This window comes from Ranitomeya imitator, chromosome 2 (genome assembly GCF_032444005.1).
Source record: "Ranitomeya imitator isolate aRanImi1 chromosome 2, aRanImi1.pri, whole genome shotgun sequence".
Classification (NCBI taxonomy): domain Eukaryota; kingdom Metazoa; phylum Chordata; class Amphibia; order Anura; family Dendrobatidae; genus Ranitomeya; species Ranitomeya imitator.
In genome coordinates this window covers 45,239,443-45,256,493 of record NC_091283.1, presented here as the reverse complement: position 1 = coordinate 45,256,493, position 17,051 = coordinate 45,239,443, and the positions used below count along the sequence as shown (strand labels likewise).

Here is a 17,051-nt window from a genome sequence, read left to right as displayed (position 1 = left end):
AGTTGTACCATATTTTATAATTAAAGGAGATAACTATTTTCAGGCAACCTTTTGTAAAATGAATACTTTAACCTCGTGGGGCCTTGAATAGTGTCTGTCGCTTCCAAAAATTTTGCTTAAATCAATAATACATGTGAATATAAGAAACTTTGTAATATATCTTATCCAAGAAATATGCTTCTTTCTCCACTTATGAGCCACTTCTTTCCTTCCACCTGTCTCCTGAACTCACCATTTACTTTCAAAACTGCTAAAATCCGTTCTGCTCAAGACAAGATGAACTGACTACTGACTGATTTGTCAGATTACAGCTGCCTGTTGAAGTCTATGGATATATGACAGGGGAAAGAGGAACATAGTGAAATAGAAAGGTACAGGCACACACAGACCTATGCTGCTTCTTGCTACTAAGTGTTTTCTATCCACCCAGAGCTGGACTCACAGATACACTGCTCAGTACTGTTGCATAATATCCTCTATTCTGAACATGTGCTACATAGAGACAGCAGAGAAGGAATCCCTCATGTCTGTGTATGATTTTATGAGATACATTATAGTAGGCATCTGCAACACCCCAGGGAACCGGTTGTTGCAGTGATGTTGCCTTCCTTTCAGGGAGGGTGATGTTATGCTTGTAGGCAAGGGAGATTCTTTCAGGTAAGGCACTCACATTCAACACATCTGAATGTAGGCCAGGAGGGGGAGCTCAGGACCCGGATTCAGGGGAGCTTCCTTACACTGTATGTATCCTGGTCTGGAGGAGGAGCCAGCCAGTCAGAGAGGAGAGGAGAGTAGAAGGATGTCTGGAGCAGATGTAGGGGCCGAGCAGCCACAATGGAGCTGCTACCCCTGGAAAGAGGGAGAATCTGAAGGAGAGTTGAATAGTGGAGGAGCTTAGAGGGAAAAAGCACAGAGGAGGAAGAGGCTCAGGAGGGGAACAGCGGAAGGACACCCTAGGAGCCAGCGCGCAGAAGCCGGGTATCGGGAGCCCGAGGTCATATTGTTCTCCAGGATGCATGGCAGAACCGGAGGGCATAGGACTGTATGTCAATTGCCTGCATCAAGTCTGAGGTGAAGCAGTAACTTTAGAGCCTGGGTCATGATAGAGATCCTATATAACAGGCTGGCGCTGCCTATCGTACAGACATCTGTCTTAGGACAGGAGAGAGGGGACTTGCAATACGCTTCAAGCAGCAGGGACCTAATCAACTAAATAGCGCAAGTAGGAAAGGCTTACGGACCTCACCAGGGAGAGGGATCTCCTATTGCCTCCAAGCCGGCTGGACCACAGCTACCCTACACCTGGTAACCTGGACTGAGGACTACTACTACCATCAGTAAACCAGGTAAAGACAGCAAACCTGTGTCCTCGTTCTTTGCTATACCATCCACCACACCATCAGTGCCCTACACTTGGGAAGCCCTGGGGACCCCGCTTCACCTGTGGGAAGCGTCACCATCTTGCTGCATACCATCACCCCAGAGGACCCTTTTAAGCAGCATCGGTCCCCACTGACCGAACACCACAGGTGGCGTCATGAATAATAGACTTTATTCACAAATACCCTTAAAGACCTTTCCCTTTATATGGGCCCCCAGGGCCATGGACCGGGTCGTAGCCAGCGTGACATCCCCTTTAAGTACCGGACCTGGTACCGAGTATCCCCGCTGCCCTGGTAGGGCGCAACATCTACACCCACAAGCTTAGAGACAGCAGAAAATTAGAGAAAAAATGCAGAATACAAGTCATATAATTACTGGACTTTGTCCTCTATGCTGCTATTACTAATTTTAAACGAGTGCTACATGGAGACAGGAGAGCGGGAATCCCTCATGTCTGTGTGCTTTTATGGGAGCCATTATAGTAGATGTCTATATCCACTAGCTTGGAGACAACTGAAAATTAGAAATGAAGCCTGCAGAGGGGAAAACTAGCAAAAATGCAGAATACAAGTCACAAGATGGACAGAAATGGTGTTATTCACATGAAATGTGAAAAAAAGGATTTGGCATTGAGCATGCTGGATTACTCTTTTCCCCGATGTCTCACATGGGGTGTCCGGAAAGGCCCAAGGGGCCATATACACAGGGTCGGACTGGAACACCGGGATGCCGGATGATTCCCCAGTGGGCCCGGGTCCTCGGTTCCCCACCAAGAAGGATGTAGAGTGGGCCCATTGGTTTCATCTGAATGTGCGTCCAAGGATGCACATTCGGTTGAAATGTATTGGGTGCGTTGAAAGTCTGCGCCACAATAGTTAACTTGGCTGCCCACCTATCAGAGGCCAGCGGCTGTGACGTCAATGTGCCCATCGCAGGCAGCTCATAAAAGTAAACTCGACAGGTGACCTGATGTCAGCCACCGGCCTTTGATGGGTAGGCGGCTATTTGAACACGACCACACCAGATCTGAAGGGATAGGATGCTGCATGGCGCTGGGAGCGAAGGTAAGTAAGAAAGATGTTTTTTTTTTTAATTCTTCTGTGGATGCGGGGCCAGGACCAGGGGCATGGGACCAGGACATTAGGACAGGATGTGGGCCAAGAAAAGGGGCCATATCATGGGCCAAGAAAAGAGACCAGGACATAGGGCCAGAATGGACATGGACATAGGGAGCGGCACAAGGGACATATGGGCCAGCACCAGGGACATAAGGGCCCAAGAAGGGGGACATTATTAAAGCGGCCACGTTGAGGGACTTACCGTAATTGCTGTATGGAGACCAAAATTAGGAGCCTACATTATTAGCTTATGGTGGCAGGTGGATGGACATAATTACTGTAGGGGCCAATTAGGGAACATTACTGCTGTAATATTTTTTACTTTTTATAATACGGTTTTCCAAGGGGGTGGGGGGGAACAAAAGGGAGGCCTTGTTACTGTGCAGGGTGGCACTATGCCGCCTTTTTTCTTCATCTGGCGTAGTGTAGGAGTCAGGGAATAAGTGGGGAATGTGCTATAGGAGAGATCAGCTATTGATAGCTGTGTTATTTTCTGCAGAGTTGAGTCCTTGCTAGAAGAAGTGATGTCAGTCTGTGCCAGATGAAGAAGAAAATCGAAGATGAAGGACTTCACCGAGAGATGTCACTGGTAAGCCAGTGTTATCTGTACACTGACACTATATACAAAGATCCTGTGTATAATGTCACTGGTGATCCCTGTATTAACTGTGCACTTACACTATATACAGAGCTCCTGTGTATAATGTCACTGGTAATCCCTGCATTACCTGTACACTATACACTATATACAGAGCTTCTGTGTATAATGTCACTGGTGATCACTGTATTACCTGTACATAGACACTATATACAACGCTCATTTCAATAACGTAACTGGTAATCCCTGTATTACCTGTACACTATACAGTATATACAGAGCTCCTGTGTATATTGTTGTTGGTGAGTCACTGTATTACCTGTAAATTTACACTGTATACTATATAGAGAGCTCCTGTGTGTAATGTCACTGGTGAGCCCTGCATTACCTGTACACTGACACTATATACAGAGCTCATGTGTATAATGCCACCTGTGGTCACTGCATTACCTGTACACTGACACTATATACAGAGCTCTTGTATATAATGTCACCGGTGATCACTGCATTACCTGTACACTGACACTATATACAGAGCTCGTGTATGTCACTGTTGATCCCTGTATTACCTGTACACTGACACTATATACAGATCTCCTGAGTATAATGTCACAGATGATCACTATATTACCTGTACACTGACACTATACACAGAGCTAATATGTATAATGTCACTGGTGATCACGGTATTACCTGTACACTATTCACAGAGCTCCTGTGTATAATGTCACTGGTGATCCCTGTATTACTGTGTATGCCACCTGTGTGTTTACAGTCGATGCTCCACAATAACCGGGATAATGGATAACAGGTATTTGCATATAGCTGTAGGGTGAGCCCTAGACATCCCAGTCCGACACTGCACATACACATAAGATTGTTGGCTTAACCTGTGTGTGGGACCTGCTGTCCTTATCTGTGGGTGAGTGAGTAGCAGTCCTTACACCCGTCTTATTCCTCTACAGGCACCTTCTGGACCAATCCTCAGTTCCTGATAACAGTGGAAGGAGATGATGAGAAGAATGCATGCATCTTGCTGGCCTCTCTTCTTCAGAAAGACAGACGGAAGGCGAGGGCGGCCGGGAGAGACTTCTTGGTTATCGGTTTTGAAATTTACAAGGTATAGTGTTGCAGACCGTTATATTGGTAGAGATGTCACACTTTTTTTTTTTTGCTATTCCCATTGTTACATACATCACTATGGTGTGAAGTGGAAGGAGCATAAAGTTTCCCCCTATTACTGAAGTGCAGAGTCCCCTGCGAAATAACTGAATATCCACCCTGAGCCATTATAATCCAAGAAACATCTTTAAAGGGGATCTTTCACTAGAATTTTTAATTTAAACGGAGTGCCTCCTCAAATTACCGTGGTTTCACCGATTCTGAAACAGTTTTTCTTTTTCTTCTGTGACCCTCCGTTCTAAAGTTATGCCCCTAATAATGGTGCAAATTTTCCCTTCAATCAACTGTGTGTGTCCTACAGACATTCACTTTTTCTCCTCTGACGCTGGCCAATCAGAACACGGCCACGCCCACAGACATGGTCTATGGTACACGCTCAGTTAGTTGTTGGCAAATTTGCACCATTATCACAGGGGGGCATAACTTTGGAAGGGAGCAGCTTAGAATAAAAAGAAAAACTGTTCCAGAATCAGTGAAACAGTGACAATTGGATGAGGTACTATGTTTCATTTAAAAAATACAATGCACAAAACCCTTGAAAGGGCTTGTACACTGCATTGGAGGGGAGTGGTGCTGATGATGTTACCACTCTTGCTGAGAAGACAGTGACTGGACAAATTGAAATGAAACCTGGTGTTCCATTTCCCTATAGCTCCACCTCAGGTGACGTGAAGCATTACACATCGTCCATTGAAATAAATGCATTTGTAGTATCTTCTTTTGTCACCTAATATATGGATATAATTAATATTATTATTATTTTGCAGGTGCCAGAACAGGTGAATAGTAAAGTCCTTTCCTCTGCTGACTGTTCAGATCTCCTGTTCCAGGATATATACAGTCTGTATATGCTATGCCTGATGTTCCCTCTCCTCACTTATTACTCTCTTTGTACAATTTATTCTCAAATTTACCGGTCTCAATGTTGGATGATTCCTATTATTATGCTCTCTGAGTTCTGTTATGGCCGTTTTCTTCCTAGAACAGCACCACACCTGTTCTCAGGTTATATGCGGTATTGCGGTTCAGACCCATTTCATTCAGTGGAGCTGATCAGATAGTCCTATGCACCCCGTTAAGTCTATGTGCCATAGACACTGCATTATCTGACACCAATTACTTGGTTACGTTTAGTTCGGTGACCTGTGCCTGGTGTCCCAGAGAGCCGAAGTGATCTCCAGCCTCATCCCTATGGCCCTCACACCCTATATAGCCAAGCGTGATATTACCGGCCGCTACGAGCTGACCCCAGGACAATATCTGATCATCCCTACCACCTACATGCCTCAAGAGGAGTCGTCCTTCAACATGAGGGTCTTCACCGAGACACAACACACGCTCAAGTGAGGAAGCCCTAATACTCCATCCACCCTCATCCATGTACACACTCTCTTGGTTATATTAATTGCCAATTTGTTTCTCCACAGAGAGATTGACTGCAAAGTCATAGCCGAAGAAAAAGTGTTTCAGGTACGTTGTCCATTTGGGCAGTGTAGTTGCAGCGCAGGTTTAGAAAGGCCCATATCACATCAGTACATTGGAAAGTTCTTGCTCCCATTAATACGTCATTGTGTCTTCATATCACTGGCATGTAGTGGTTTAGTTCCCTTATGTATCATTAGGGGCTATGGGAGCTCAAAAAAGAGTTAGAGGCTGGAACGTGACCGCTACCTTTGCACCCCCATAGCTATGGTGGCGGGAATGTGACTGCTACCTCTGTACCCCTATAGCTATGGTTTCCAGAAGGTGACTGTTTCCTCTAGTCTCCCATAGCTATGGTGGCGGAAACGTGATTGCGACCTCTGGGCTCCCATAGCTACGGTGGCCGGATTGTGAGCGCTACCTCTGGGCTCCCATAGCTACGGTGGCCGGATTGTGACCGCCACCTCTGGGCTCCCATAGCTACGGTGTCCGGATTGTGACTGCTACCTCTGGGCTCCCATAGCTACGGTGGCCGGATTGTGAGCGCTACCTCTGGGCTCCCATAGCTACGGTGGCCGGATTGTGACCGCTACCTCTGGGCTCCCATAGCTACGGTGGCCGGATTGTGACCGCTACCTCTGGGCTCCCATAGCTACGGTGGCCGGATTGTGAGCGCTACCTCTGGGCTCCCATAGCTACGGTGGCCGGATTGTGAGCGCTACCTCTGGGCTCCCATAGCTACGGTGGCCGGATTGTGACCGCTACCTCTGGGCTCCCATAGCTACGGTGGCCGGATTGTGACCGCTACCTCTGGGCTCCCATAGCTACGGTGGCCGGATTGTGACCGCTACCTCTGGGCTCCCATAGCTACGGTGGCCGGATTGTGAGCGCTACCTCTGGGCTCCCATAGCTACGGTGGCCGGATTGTGAGCGCTACCTCTGGGCTCCCATAGCTACGGTGGCCGGATTGTGAGCGCTACCTCTGGGCTCCCATAGCTACGGTGGCCGGATTGTGAGCGCTACCTCTGGGCTCCCATAGCTACGGTGGCCGGATTGTGAGCGCTACCTCTGGGCTCCCATAGCTACGGTGGCCGGATTGTGAGCGCTACCTCTGGGCTCCCATAGCTACGGTGGCCGGATTGTGAGCGCTACCTCTGGGCTCCCATAGCTACGGTGGCCGGATTGTGAGCGCTACCTCTGGGCTCCCATAGCTACGGTGGCCGGATTGTGACCGCTACCTCTGGGCTCCCATAGCTACGGTGGCCGGATTGTGAGCGCTACCTCTGGGCTCCCATAGCTACGGTGGCCGGATTGTGAGCGCTACCTCTGGGCTCCCATAGCTACGGTGTCCGGATTGTGACCGCTACCTCTGGGCTCCCATAGCTACGGTGGCCGGATTGTGAGCGCTACCTCTGGGCTCCCATAGCTACGGTGGCCGGATTGTGAGCGCTACCTCTGGGCTCCCATAGCTACGGTGGCCGGATTGTGAGCGCTACCTCTGGGCTCCCATAGCTACGGTGGCCGGATTGTGAGCGCTACCTCTGGGCTCCCATAGCTACGGTGGCCGGATTGTGAGCGCTACCTCTGGGCTCCCATAGCTACGGTGGCCGGATTGTGAGCGCTACCTCTGGGCTCCCATAGCTACGGTGGCCGGATTGTGAGCGCTACCTCTGGGCTCCCATAGCTACGGTGGCCGGATTGTGAGCGCTACCTCTGGGCTCCCATAGCTACGGTGGCCGGATTGTGAGCGCTACCTCTGGGCTCCCATAGCTACGGTGGCCGGATTGTGAGCGCTACCTCTGGGCTCCCATAGCTACGGTGGCCGGATTGTGAGCGCTACCTCTGGGCTCCCATAGCTACGGTGGCCGGATTGTGACCACTACCTCTGGGCTCCCATAGCTATGGTGGCCGGATTGTGAGCGCTACCTCTGGGCTCCCATAGCTACGGTGGCCGGATTGTGACCGCCACCTCTGGGCTCCCATAGCTACGGTGGCGGAAACGTGATTGCGACCTCTGGGCTCCCATAGCTACGGTGGCCGGATTGTGAGCGCTACCTCTGGGCTCCCATAGCTACGGTGTCCGGATTGTGACCGCTACCTCTGGGCTCCCATAGCTACGGTGGCCGGATTGTGACCGCTACCTCTGGGCTCCCATAGCTACGGTGGCCGGATTGTGACCGCCACCTCTGGGCTCCCATAGCTACGGTGGCCGGATTGTGACCACTACCTCTGGGCTCCCATAGCTACGGTGGCCGGATTGTGACCACTACCTCTGGGCTCCCATAGCTACGGTGGCCGGATTGTGAGCGCTACCTCTGGGCTCCCATAGCTACGGTGGCCGGATTGTGACCACTACCTCTGGGCTCCCATAGCTATGGTGGCCGGATTGTGAGCGCTACCTCTGGGCTCCCATAGCTACGGTGGCCGGATTGTGACCACTACCTCTGGGCTCCCATAGCTATGGTGGCCGGATTGTGAGCGCTACCTCTGGGCTCCCATAGCTACGGTGGCCGGATTGTGAGCGCTACCTCTGGGCTCCCATAGCTACGGTGGCCGGATTGTGACCACTACCTCCGTGTCCCCATACCCAGGCTAGTAGTATTTCTAAGTAAGGAATCTACTGGTACAAAGTGCATCAGTCTCCTAACATTACACGTTCCAATATGGCCTCCCCTGCAGGAGGGCGCGCTTCGGATGAGCAGCGAAGATTTCAAAAGACATTTCACCCGACTGTCTGGACAGGACCAGGAAATCAGCCCCGAGGAGTTACAGAGCATCATGGTGCAGACCACGTCCAAACGTAAGCAGAGAAATCCGATTACCAGGGCTGCGTATTCTTAGGCCGGTTCCCCACGTCCCGACATTCACTTTCCGAGAATGGAGCGCGATGTCCGGATCACCAGCGGATCTCCTGACCCGAACTCAACAGCCTCACAGGCAACAGCCATAGAAGGGGCTGTTCAGTTCAGGGCAGGAGAATGGCTTTTAGTTTTTTATTGTACTCCAGAGCTGTATTCATAGTTCTGCTTTATTTTTACACATCTCCCACGTAAGGTTCTTAACTGTTCCCTTTTTTTTTTTCTTCAAGATTCGCATCTTAAAACTGACGGATTTTCCATTGACACTTGCATCCAACTGCTGAAAATCGCAGACGTATCCTTACGTTAACCTGAACGCCGCTTCCCCTATGACCAATTATAGACATGTTGTGTCACCAGGTGTTCCCTCAACAGGTGCTATAATCCGTGCTGTATCTTGTAGTTCCACAACATGTGGCTTCTGAACATAAATCTCCTTAACACAAGAACCGCAGCACAGTGGGAACGGGAAGCTGCAGGCGGAAGAATTTAGGTATCTCTGGAGCAAAATTAAAGAATGGGAGGTAAATGTCTGATCGTTCCCAGCAGATGTGTAAACAGGTGTGCGCAGAAAAGATCGACCTCAGCTGAGGACACGTGCGTTTTCTGTTCTAGCATATATTTATAAAGTACGACTGTGACCGATCCGGAACAATGGACGTACAGGAGCTGCGCCTGGCACTGGAAGCTGCTGGTAAGGGATTATTATTTGTATTTCCAAAAATGTGGGATTTATGCACCGAGCTCTTCTTTAAAGGGGGTCTCCACAATCTTGTGTGTTCTGGATCTCTGTTCTTTAAAAATAATAGCACATGTTCACTTGTCGATCCCCCGCTGCTCCCGTTTTGCTGGCTGGGTCCCCTAGACTGCCTGCTCTTCTATCCAAACTCACAGCAGTGACGAGATGGTCGGCAGTGCACACGCTGATTGGCTGCAGCGGTCAGGAGCCAACATTGCTGCAAGGGTAGGAGAGGAGACAGGCGGGGAAACCCAGGTCAAGTGTACAGAGTAACATCAGACGATCATACGCCATCACGCAAGCGCTTTCCCTTAGCTCTTCCTTATAGTATACGTACAGTATGTCCTCATGTGCACAACATATTTGCAAGAAAGATATTGATCCGCTTATGAGCTGCATACACAAAACGGGTTGCAATACAGTCTCCAGTCTCCCCCTCAATGAATATTGCGCACAATACAAGACAAACATGGGTGCTTTCTTACAAAACCAGCGCCACACCTGTCCACGGGATATGCCTGGTATTACAGCTCAGCTGTACTGATGTGGTAGAGATCAGATGCAGCGTGTGAATAGGTGCGGTTCTCTATTTGGAAGACACCTCTGGTGACAGATTACATGCCCAGAGGACAAAAGGATGGAGCCTGAAACTTTCCCGATCCTTCTCTTTTCCAACAGTCTGTCAGGGGGGCAGTCATACCTACTTTGCTCTTATGTGTCTGGGGCCCTTTGAGGTGGGAGCGAAGGTATTCCGACATGGGAATAGCTATAAAATTGTGGATTACCGGAGAACGTCCTCTCTTCCTTCAGGTTTTCAGCTGAATAATAAACTTGTGGAGCTGCTGTGTATTAAATATGGTAATGATCTGAGGCGGGTGGATTTTGACAGCTTCCTTTCCTGCCTAGCGCACCTTGTGGATGTTTTTGGTAAGTGAAAATCCAATATTATTTTCTGTTACCTTTTTGCTTAAAGGGAGTTGTGTTATGAAGACAACAGTTTATAAAATAGCTGCAGGCCGTTCGATCATCTGATCTGACCGCTGAGGGGGCTACATCTGCGAAACAACCACATTGCGAAACTGCATCAAATTGCTGTAAACCATATGCAATTTTTGCCTATAGCCCAGTCCCCGTTGGACCATTTTCTCCTCTGTCTCCCTTTTTCATTAGGATCCCTGTGAAGAAGATTGGCGATATAATTTCATGCCAATCTTTTATATCCTTCGTGGCATGGGATTATAAAACCCCCTTCAGTGTGCAGCTAGCGCAGAAGGTGGGTCAAGCCTCAAAAGGCTAGGAGTGACAGATCTCACACTGAGTCAGCTCAGAGCAGAACAAGAGGCTTGCTGCCATGTGGAGACCATGCTGTCTAAACTGCTTTGTTGAATCAGATGATTTCATAAGAAGTTATACAGTTCCTATAAGTCCTAGCTGTACGTTGTGTACATTTCAGAGATCCCCAGAACATGGCGAATGCCCGGCTGGGTCTCAACCCATTCTAGCACCCAGGGGTATGACAATACATCCAGAACAGCCAGTAGAAACCAGATAGCAAAGCTGTATTTGGTCTTAACTAGTGATGAGCGAGTATACTCGTTGCTCGGGTTTTCCCGAGCACGCTCGGGTGACCTCAGTGTATTTATGACTGCTCGGAGATTTAGTTTTCATCACGGCAGCTGAATGATTTACAGATACTAGCCTGCTTGAATACATGTGGGGATTCCCTAACAACCAGGCAACCCCCACATGTACTCAGCATGGCTAGTAGCTGTAAATCATTCAGCTGCCGTGATGAAAACGAAATCTGAGCAGTCATAAATACACGGAGGTCACCCGAGCGTGCTCGGGAAAACCCGAGCAACGAGTACACTCGCTCATCACTAGTATTAACGCGTAGCAGGGGTTCGGCTAGATCAGATGGTGCCAGAACTGCCACCGTTCTGATCTTTCATAGGTTTTGGAGTTTGCAGCTCCAGAGGCAAGGGGTCAGAATTTAGGTTCAGCCCAGAGGGCAGGATTGGAGTCACCCAAAGGGGAAAAAGGCTAGTGTACGGCCATGTGGTCACTCTCTGTGATGCATGTGGTCCACTTTGGAAGTGGGGACCGTGTCAAGTAACTTGCTGAGAAGGGACCAAAGAGATAGATCATGGGGCATGGGCTGCCAGCTAACACCCGGTAATCAATATATTCTGCTTATATCTTTTGCCCTACTACTATCTATATTTGCATATCTGACCATAGTATACTGTATGTGTAATCATTGTGTATATAGTGTATTGTCTAGTGTGTCCTTAAGGTGATTAGATATATTATTTAACTTGGGGTTGCTCTTTTATCTCAATCCACATGTCAGTTTCTCGGTTTAACTTTCCATGCTACCGGGGCTGGTATCTGTCCTGATATAATCCACGGACCGGGTTTAAATTTAACGAGGAACTAGTGGCAGTCCTACTGGGCTGGCAGAGCGGTTTGACTGGTGCTAGTGAAAGGGGCCTGTCGGGTTTTTGAGCAATTGTGGTGCCTCGTGAATGACTGCATGGGCCAACATCCTCTCACTCCCCATGCCTCCCTGGACCTGGGTGGACAGGGGGTGTTGTGTAAAACTGCGCCAAGCTGACCTTACGTATCCCCAGAGGGTGTGGAACATCACATTAGTGTCAGTGAGGAGACCGTACCACGTGATCTCGCTGACGTAATAGTGACATCAGGGGGGTGGTGAGGTTCGGGTTCGTCACATGTGGTGGCAGCGGTGTGGTTCTGTGTGATCTCTCCGGTGCCATACTTCACAATCCTGAAAATTGCATTTCTATAATAAGTTCTCGACATATCCAGGGAAACTCGACCTTCAGGGTGTGGTGTCTTAAATCAATTAGGGTCTCTAATGGGGGCCTGCATTTTACCTCTTCTATATTATCCCCACAATTTTTTCTTCTATATACACCAAGTATCCAGTGAGTGAATGATGTATGTGACACTTTATTCCAGATCAATGCCGGAAGTTGGATCGGAACAAAGATGGCGTTGTTACTCTTGTGGAACGGCAGGTAAGACTGAGAAGTAATTTACCAGATTCTCCTCCCCCTTGATGTATAACCTACTACTTCTGCCAACAAATTGGAACTGTGCATAAAACAGATTTTTTTTTTTTTTGGGGGGGTTGTATTCCTGTGGTAAGCAGGGGTGGACCTTAATATTTATGTTCCCGCCCATGAGGTGCTTGATATGTAGAATTAAATTTCTGCCTCCAAATAGTTACCCTCTGCTTTATACAAGTGACATGTCTGTGTGTAATAAGGAAAATTGCTACTTGTGACAGGACTTCGGGTCTTCTTAAAGGAAGACTGTTCTGCGGTAATCCTCTATCTAATCTAATCCCCTGCCCCGAGACTTGTCAGCTAAATACAGGCTGCCTATAACATTAGCTAATGTTCTGCTTGTAATTTCCTAATATTTACAGGAATATACAAGACAAAAATGGGCAGACAAATGAGCGGCTGACCGGTTGTTTGTTGATGTATTCTCAGACTTTATCGGCCGTGTTGGATTTCTTTTTCACCCGATGATGCAGCCATTGCTTTTTACAGACCGAAAAAAAAAAAAAATCCAACATGACCAAATTTTTCCCCCCCCCCAATCGGGGGTCTCTTCATATGACACTTACATATATGATCTTATTATTCACAGTGGTTGCAGATGACGAGGCTTCAGTGAGGTCACCAACCACATCACGTGCTCACAGGAACCACTTTACACCTCCAACCGGACCTTTTCGAATAAAGGATTTTGGACCCCCTCCCAAGATGATATTACCTTGTTTTTATGTTTGTGACTTCTGCAATATCTCCTGTCAATAAAAAAATAAATAAAAAGTTCTCACTGGTACCATTCTGTTACATGACAAACATGGGAGCGGACGCCTTCCAACAGCTTTTGAAACTCTGTATTTTTTTTTTTAAAGGATTTTTTTCCAAAAAAAAAAAAAAAAAATCATATACAGGTTTTTAAAAAGAGGAGCAAATTTAATTTACACAGAAGTACTAAATGTACATCATTCTTTTAAAAAACTCATTCTACATTATAAATACAGTAGAAATTCTTTTATAGTACTATATTTAGACCGTAATGTTTGATTGGGGAGGAAGGAGGGAGGAAGATGAGGGGATCCGGAAGGTGGACAAAATAAAAAAAAAAAGATGAAGGTAAAGGGGGGAGTAATGGGCAGTAATGAGTTTGGAAACTTTTGCCAAAAAAAAAAGAAAAATAATAAATACCAAACTGGTAATAGATTACTAGAATATATAGGGAGCAAAGAGGGGGTCAAGACTACATCTGTCTGGATGGGAGGGGGGCTCTTCCTTAACATTACTCTCGCACAGAAATCCTATGGACAAGCTGAACGACACTTATGATCTTTTCATTGACATTTTATTTTCCGGCTATTGGTCCATCATTTTTTTTTTTTTTTTTTTAAATTTTTGGTACAATTATTGATGCCGATTCAGCTAAATAATGTATCACGGGGAAGAGGAATCTGCACAATTTTTGTCTAATTTTGCACAGATTTTCGATAACACTGTATAAAGTGAACGCTGAGAGTACGATACGTTATCCATCGTCTATTAGGCAGGTGTGAATTCATCTCAATGAGGCTCCCAGGCCATTAAATCACCATTTACGCCAATTTTTTTTTTCTTTTACGAAAGAGACTCTTGCATCCCGATCCAGAGCAGACTGTAAGCCCGACCGAAAGGAGCAGATATCCAATTGAGTCATTGACCATCCCCCCAAGAAAAAAAATAAAAAAAAGAAAAGAAAAGTGTATATTCCATATTTTAGTTGTCCGTGTGCACTGTGCATTCATTTGCCATTTCCCCCATAGGAAAATAATAATAAAAAAAAAATACAACACAGAACATAAAAAAATCCCCTGACTTGATGCTTGAATAACTTAAAGAAATATTACAATAATTTTAATACGCTTTTGTTTGTTTTTTTAAGCCAGTCCCGTCTCTTATAAGTCCCGTCGTCGGTCTCCTCGTTAAGGTCATAAGTTTTATTTAAATTTTTTTTTTTCGTTTTTTTTTTTCATTTTTATTAACAGTTCAAGTTGAGATGAGAAAAGAGATGGGAAGGAGGAAATAGGAAAAAAAAAAAAACAACAAATAAAAAATGAAAGTTTTGAAGGCAACAGATCACCGGTTTTTGTATGTGTCCTTTAAAGGTTAATTCTTTTTTGCAGCGGCTCGGGGAGAGAAAAAAAATAAAAATAAAACGTTGTCTCGCTCAGAGACGTTACTACAATACAATGCTTTCTGGTAGGGACGAGGCACAATCTCTCCACAAATCCATTCACCGCACAATGCGGGCAAATAAAAATTAAAAAAAAAAAAGAAGAAAGAATTGAGGCTTAATCCGAAAATGTGCGCCCATCCTGTTCTCAGGTACTGCAGCGTTTCTCGTCATGTCCATGTCATGAACATCTGGCTCCCCGGCCATTGAATTGATTTACTTCTGACGGCTCGCTCGTAATTTCTGTTTCCACCTGTTATCTATTTAACGTCCTGGCACCCAGGCCGCCATTGTGGTTGGGGGTGAGGTATGAGTCTGTGCGGTGGACCGGTGATGAAAAGGGAGAGGAGGAAGATGAGTGATGGTACGAGGACTGCGCCGACGAGCGAAGAAGGGTGTTGGAGCCTCCGCCGCTCTGGGGCTGCTGAAGATTGAGGATGCTGTCAATGGCGCTCTGAAGGTGCTCGTTCAAAGTGTCATCTTGGGGGCTGTCACTGGAAAAGCTGGCGTTATCCACATCGAAATGCTCCGACTTCAGCCTCTTGGCAGAGGGCAGCGGCATCTCCCAGCTCAGGTCGCTCTCGTTCTCCGTTGGCTCAGTCTTGATTACCCGTGAGAAGAAGCCAGGATCTTCTTCCTTGATGTCTCTCCTTGCGCTCATGGTCGTCTCCTCGTTCTTGATAGCCTTGCTATCCCCCCTGCTGAAGAAGACCATCTCGGAGGTGTCCTCTTTCTTTACCTTCTCGATGTCAGCGACCCCTTGTGTCTTGTGGGATGTAATTACGCTCCGCGAGCCGTCCTCCTGCTTAACAGTCGGTGCGACAATCGGTAACTGCATCGGAGTTTCCACCTTTACTCGGCTGTCCGCCGGTTTGCCCATCACGAAGGCATCCACGTTCTCTCGATATGTTTTGCGGAGAGGGAGCCGACAGTAAGTAGCCAGGGGTTTCTTTTCGGCAGGCGATGAGTGGTCCAGGGTACCGTTCATCTGTCCCGTGGGTGTGGTGATAGTGGCCGGCGCAGGGTTAACTATCGCCTTGATAACAGTGCTGGCAGAGGTTGTCGGAGGAGCCGGTGGCTGTGGAGGCGGGGGCGGGTTTTGGTGAATGGGATCCAAAGCTGTATTGTGGATAACTTTGCTTAACCCGGCCTCTTGTTTGATCTTTAGTTTCAGCCCAATGCGACTACGCGCCTCGTACGTCTTGATTGGAGGTTTGCTGCGGGAAGGGAGCGCGTCGTCGTCTGCATCGAGTGAGGGGGAGGCTTTGGCCCAAGTCACGGAGGGCGATCCCCCACTACTGTGCTTGATCACTAATTTGGTGGGGTGGATCGGGGTGGAGGTCTGCACTGCAACTGGTTTCAAGATCTCCGGAGCTGGAGCAGGACAGGGGGAAGAAGACATGGAGGCCACAGGGGAGACGAGATTTTGAGGCCGTGACGAGGAGGACGAGGAGGATACATATTCATCTGTAAAAAAGAGGTTAAACAGAAAAAAAATGTTAAAAAAACACCAAGCAAATGACATGAAAAAAAAAATACATGATGCCGTTTCGTACTTTTTTTTCTATTCTTGTATGCCGCCATTAAACAGGAGGTAAATCATTAACCCCTTCACGACATGTATGTAACGTCTTATGTCGTGTCCCTGACTTTGATGCGGGCTCTGACACTGAGCCCGCGCAGGATGGCTGATTAAATCAGCTGTTAAGTGTTCTTAAAAGCTGTGGGTGAAGCCATCAGTGGGATTTCACAAGCGCCGGCATGAAGCGCTTCATTCCGGCCGCCCATCGGCGTCCCTGCACAGGATCGCTGGATGCCGATGGGTAGTCTGACAGTCGGGGGGTCTGTCGAGTCTAGTGCCGGTCACTACAATACTCCTGTGAATGTCGGCTTGTGGCCGGCATTCATAGGAGATTGTGATTTCTGCTATACATAGCAAAAAAAAAAAAAAAAGCCCTCACCCAGCCCCAGATCTTGAAAAATGGAAACGCTATGGAAAATGGTGACGAAAGTGAAAAAATTATTTCATTCACATTTTGGACTCTTTTTTTTTCATTTAAGTGGTGAAAAAACAAACAACTATACATGTTTGGTATCTGCGTACTTGTACTGACCTGGAGAATCATAATGGCAGCTCAGTTTTACAATATAGTGAATAAAAAACCCAAAAACACAATTGTGGAATTTCAATTTTTTTGCAATTTCGCCACACGTGGAATTTATTTCCCATTTTCCTGTGCACTATATGGTAAAATAAATGGTGTCATTCAAAAGTACAACTTGTCCCGTAATAAAGAAGCCCTCAGACGGCCATATTGATGGAAATATATATATAAAAAAGTCATGGCTCTTCAAAGAAAGAAAAAAAAAACGGAAAATGGCCATGGCGTGAGAGGGTTAGAGGGGTTGTCCAGTGATAACTTACTGATCGTTGGGACACGTTGGATGTCTGTTAATCCATT

At 47.2% G+C, this 17,051-nt stretch overlaps 2 protein-coding genes across 4 annotated transcripts in view; one reads left to right on the top strand and one right to left on the bottom strand.

The window, feature by feature from the left end:
- LOC138661724 (calpain-1 catalytic subunit-like) overlaps positions 1-13,169 on the top strand; it is a 44,907-nt gene extending 31,738 nt beyond the window's left edge. The window contains exons 10-20 of one of the 2 annotated variants that reach the window (XM_069746608.1): positions 4,065-4,219; positions 5,049-5,060; positions 5,416-5,624; positions 5,709-5,751; positions 8,383-8,503; positions 8,792-8,856; positions 9,017-9,085; positions 9,177-9,255; positions 10,111-10,227; positions 12,286-12,344; positions 12,985-13,169. In XM_069746608.1, the coding sequence (XP_069602709.1) occupies positions 4,065-4,219; positions 5,049-5,060; positions 5,416-5,624; positions 5,709-5,751; positions 8,383-8,503; positions 8,792-8,856; positions 9,017-9,085; positions 9,177-9,255; positions 10,111-10,227; positions 12,286-12,344; positions 12,985-13,011 (956 nt within the window). In that variant the 3' untranslated portion in view covers positions 13,012-13,169. The remainder of the gene's footprint in view (positions 1-4,064; positions 4,220-5,048; positions 5,061-5,415; positions 5,625-5,708; positions 5,752-8,382; positions 8,504-8,791; positions 8,857-9,016; positions 9,086-9,176; positions 9,256-10,110; positions 10,228-12,285; positions 12,345-12,984) is intronic. The other variant, XM_069746609.1, reaches the window with a different exon arrangement.
- Positions 13,170-13,298: 129 nt separating this feature from the next.
- The window catches only part of BICRA (BRD4 interacting chromatin remodeling complex associated protein), a 65,538-nt gene continuing 61,785 nt past the window's right edge, over positions 13,299-17,051 (bottom strand). For both annotated transcript variants that reach the window (XM_069746606.1, XM_069746607.1), the window contains one exon: positions 13,299-16,056. In XM_069746606.1, coding sequence (XP_069602707.1) covers positions 14,846-16,056 — 1,211 coding nt within the window. In that variant the 3' untranslated portion in view covers positions 13,299-14,845. The remainder of the gene's footprint in view (positions 16,057-17,051) is intronic.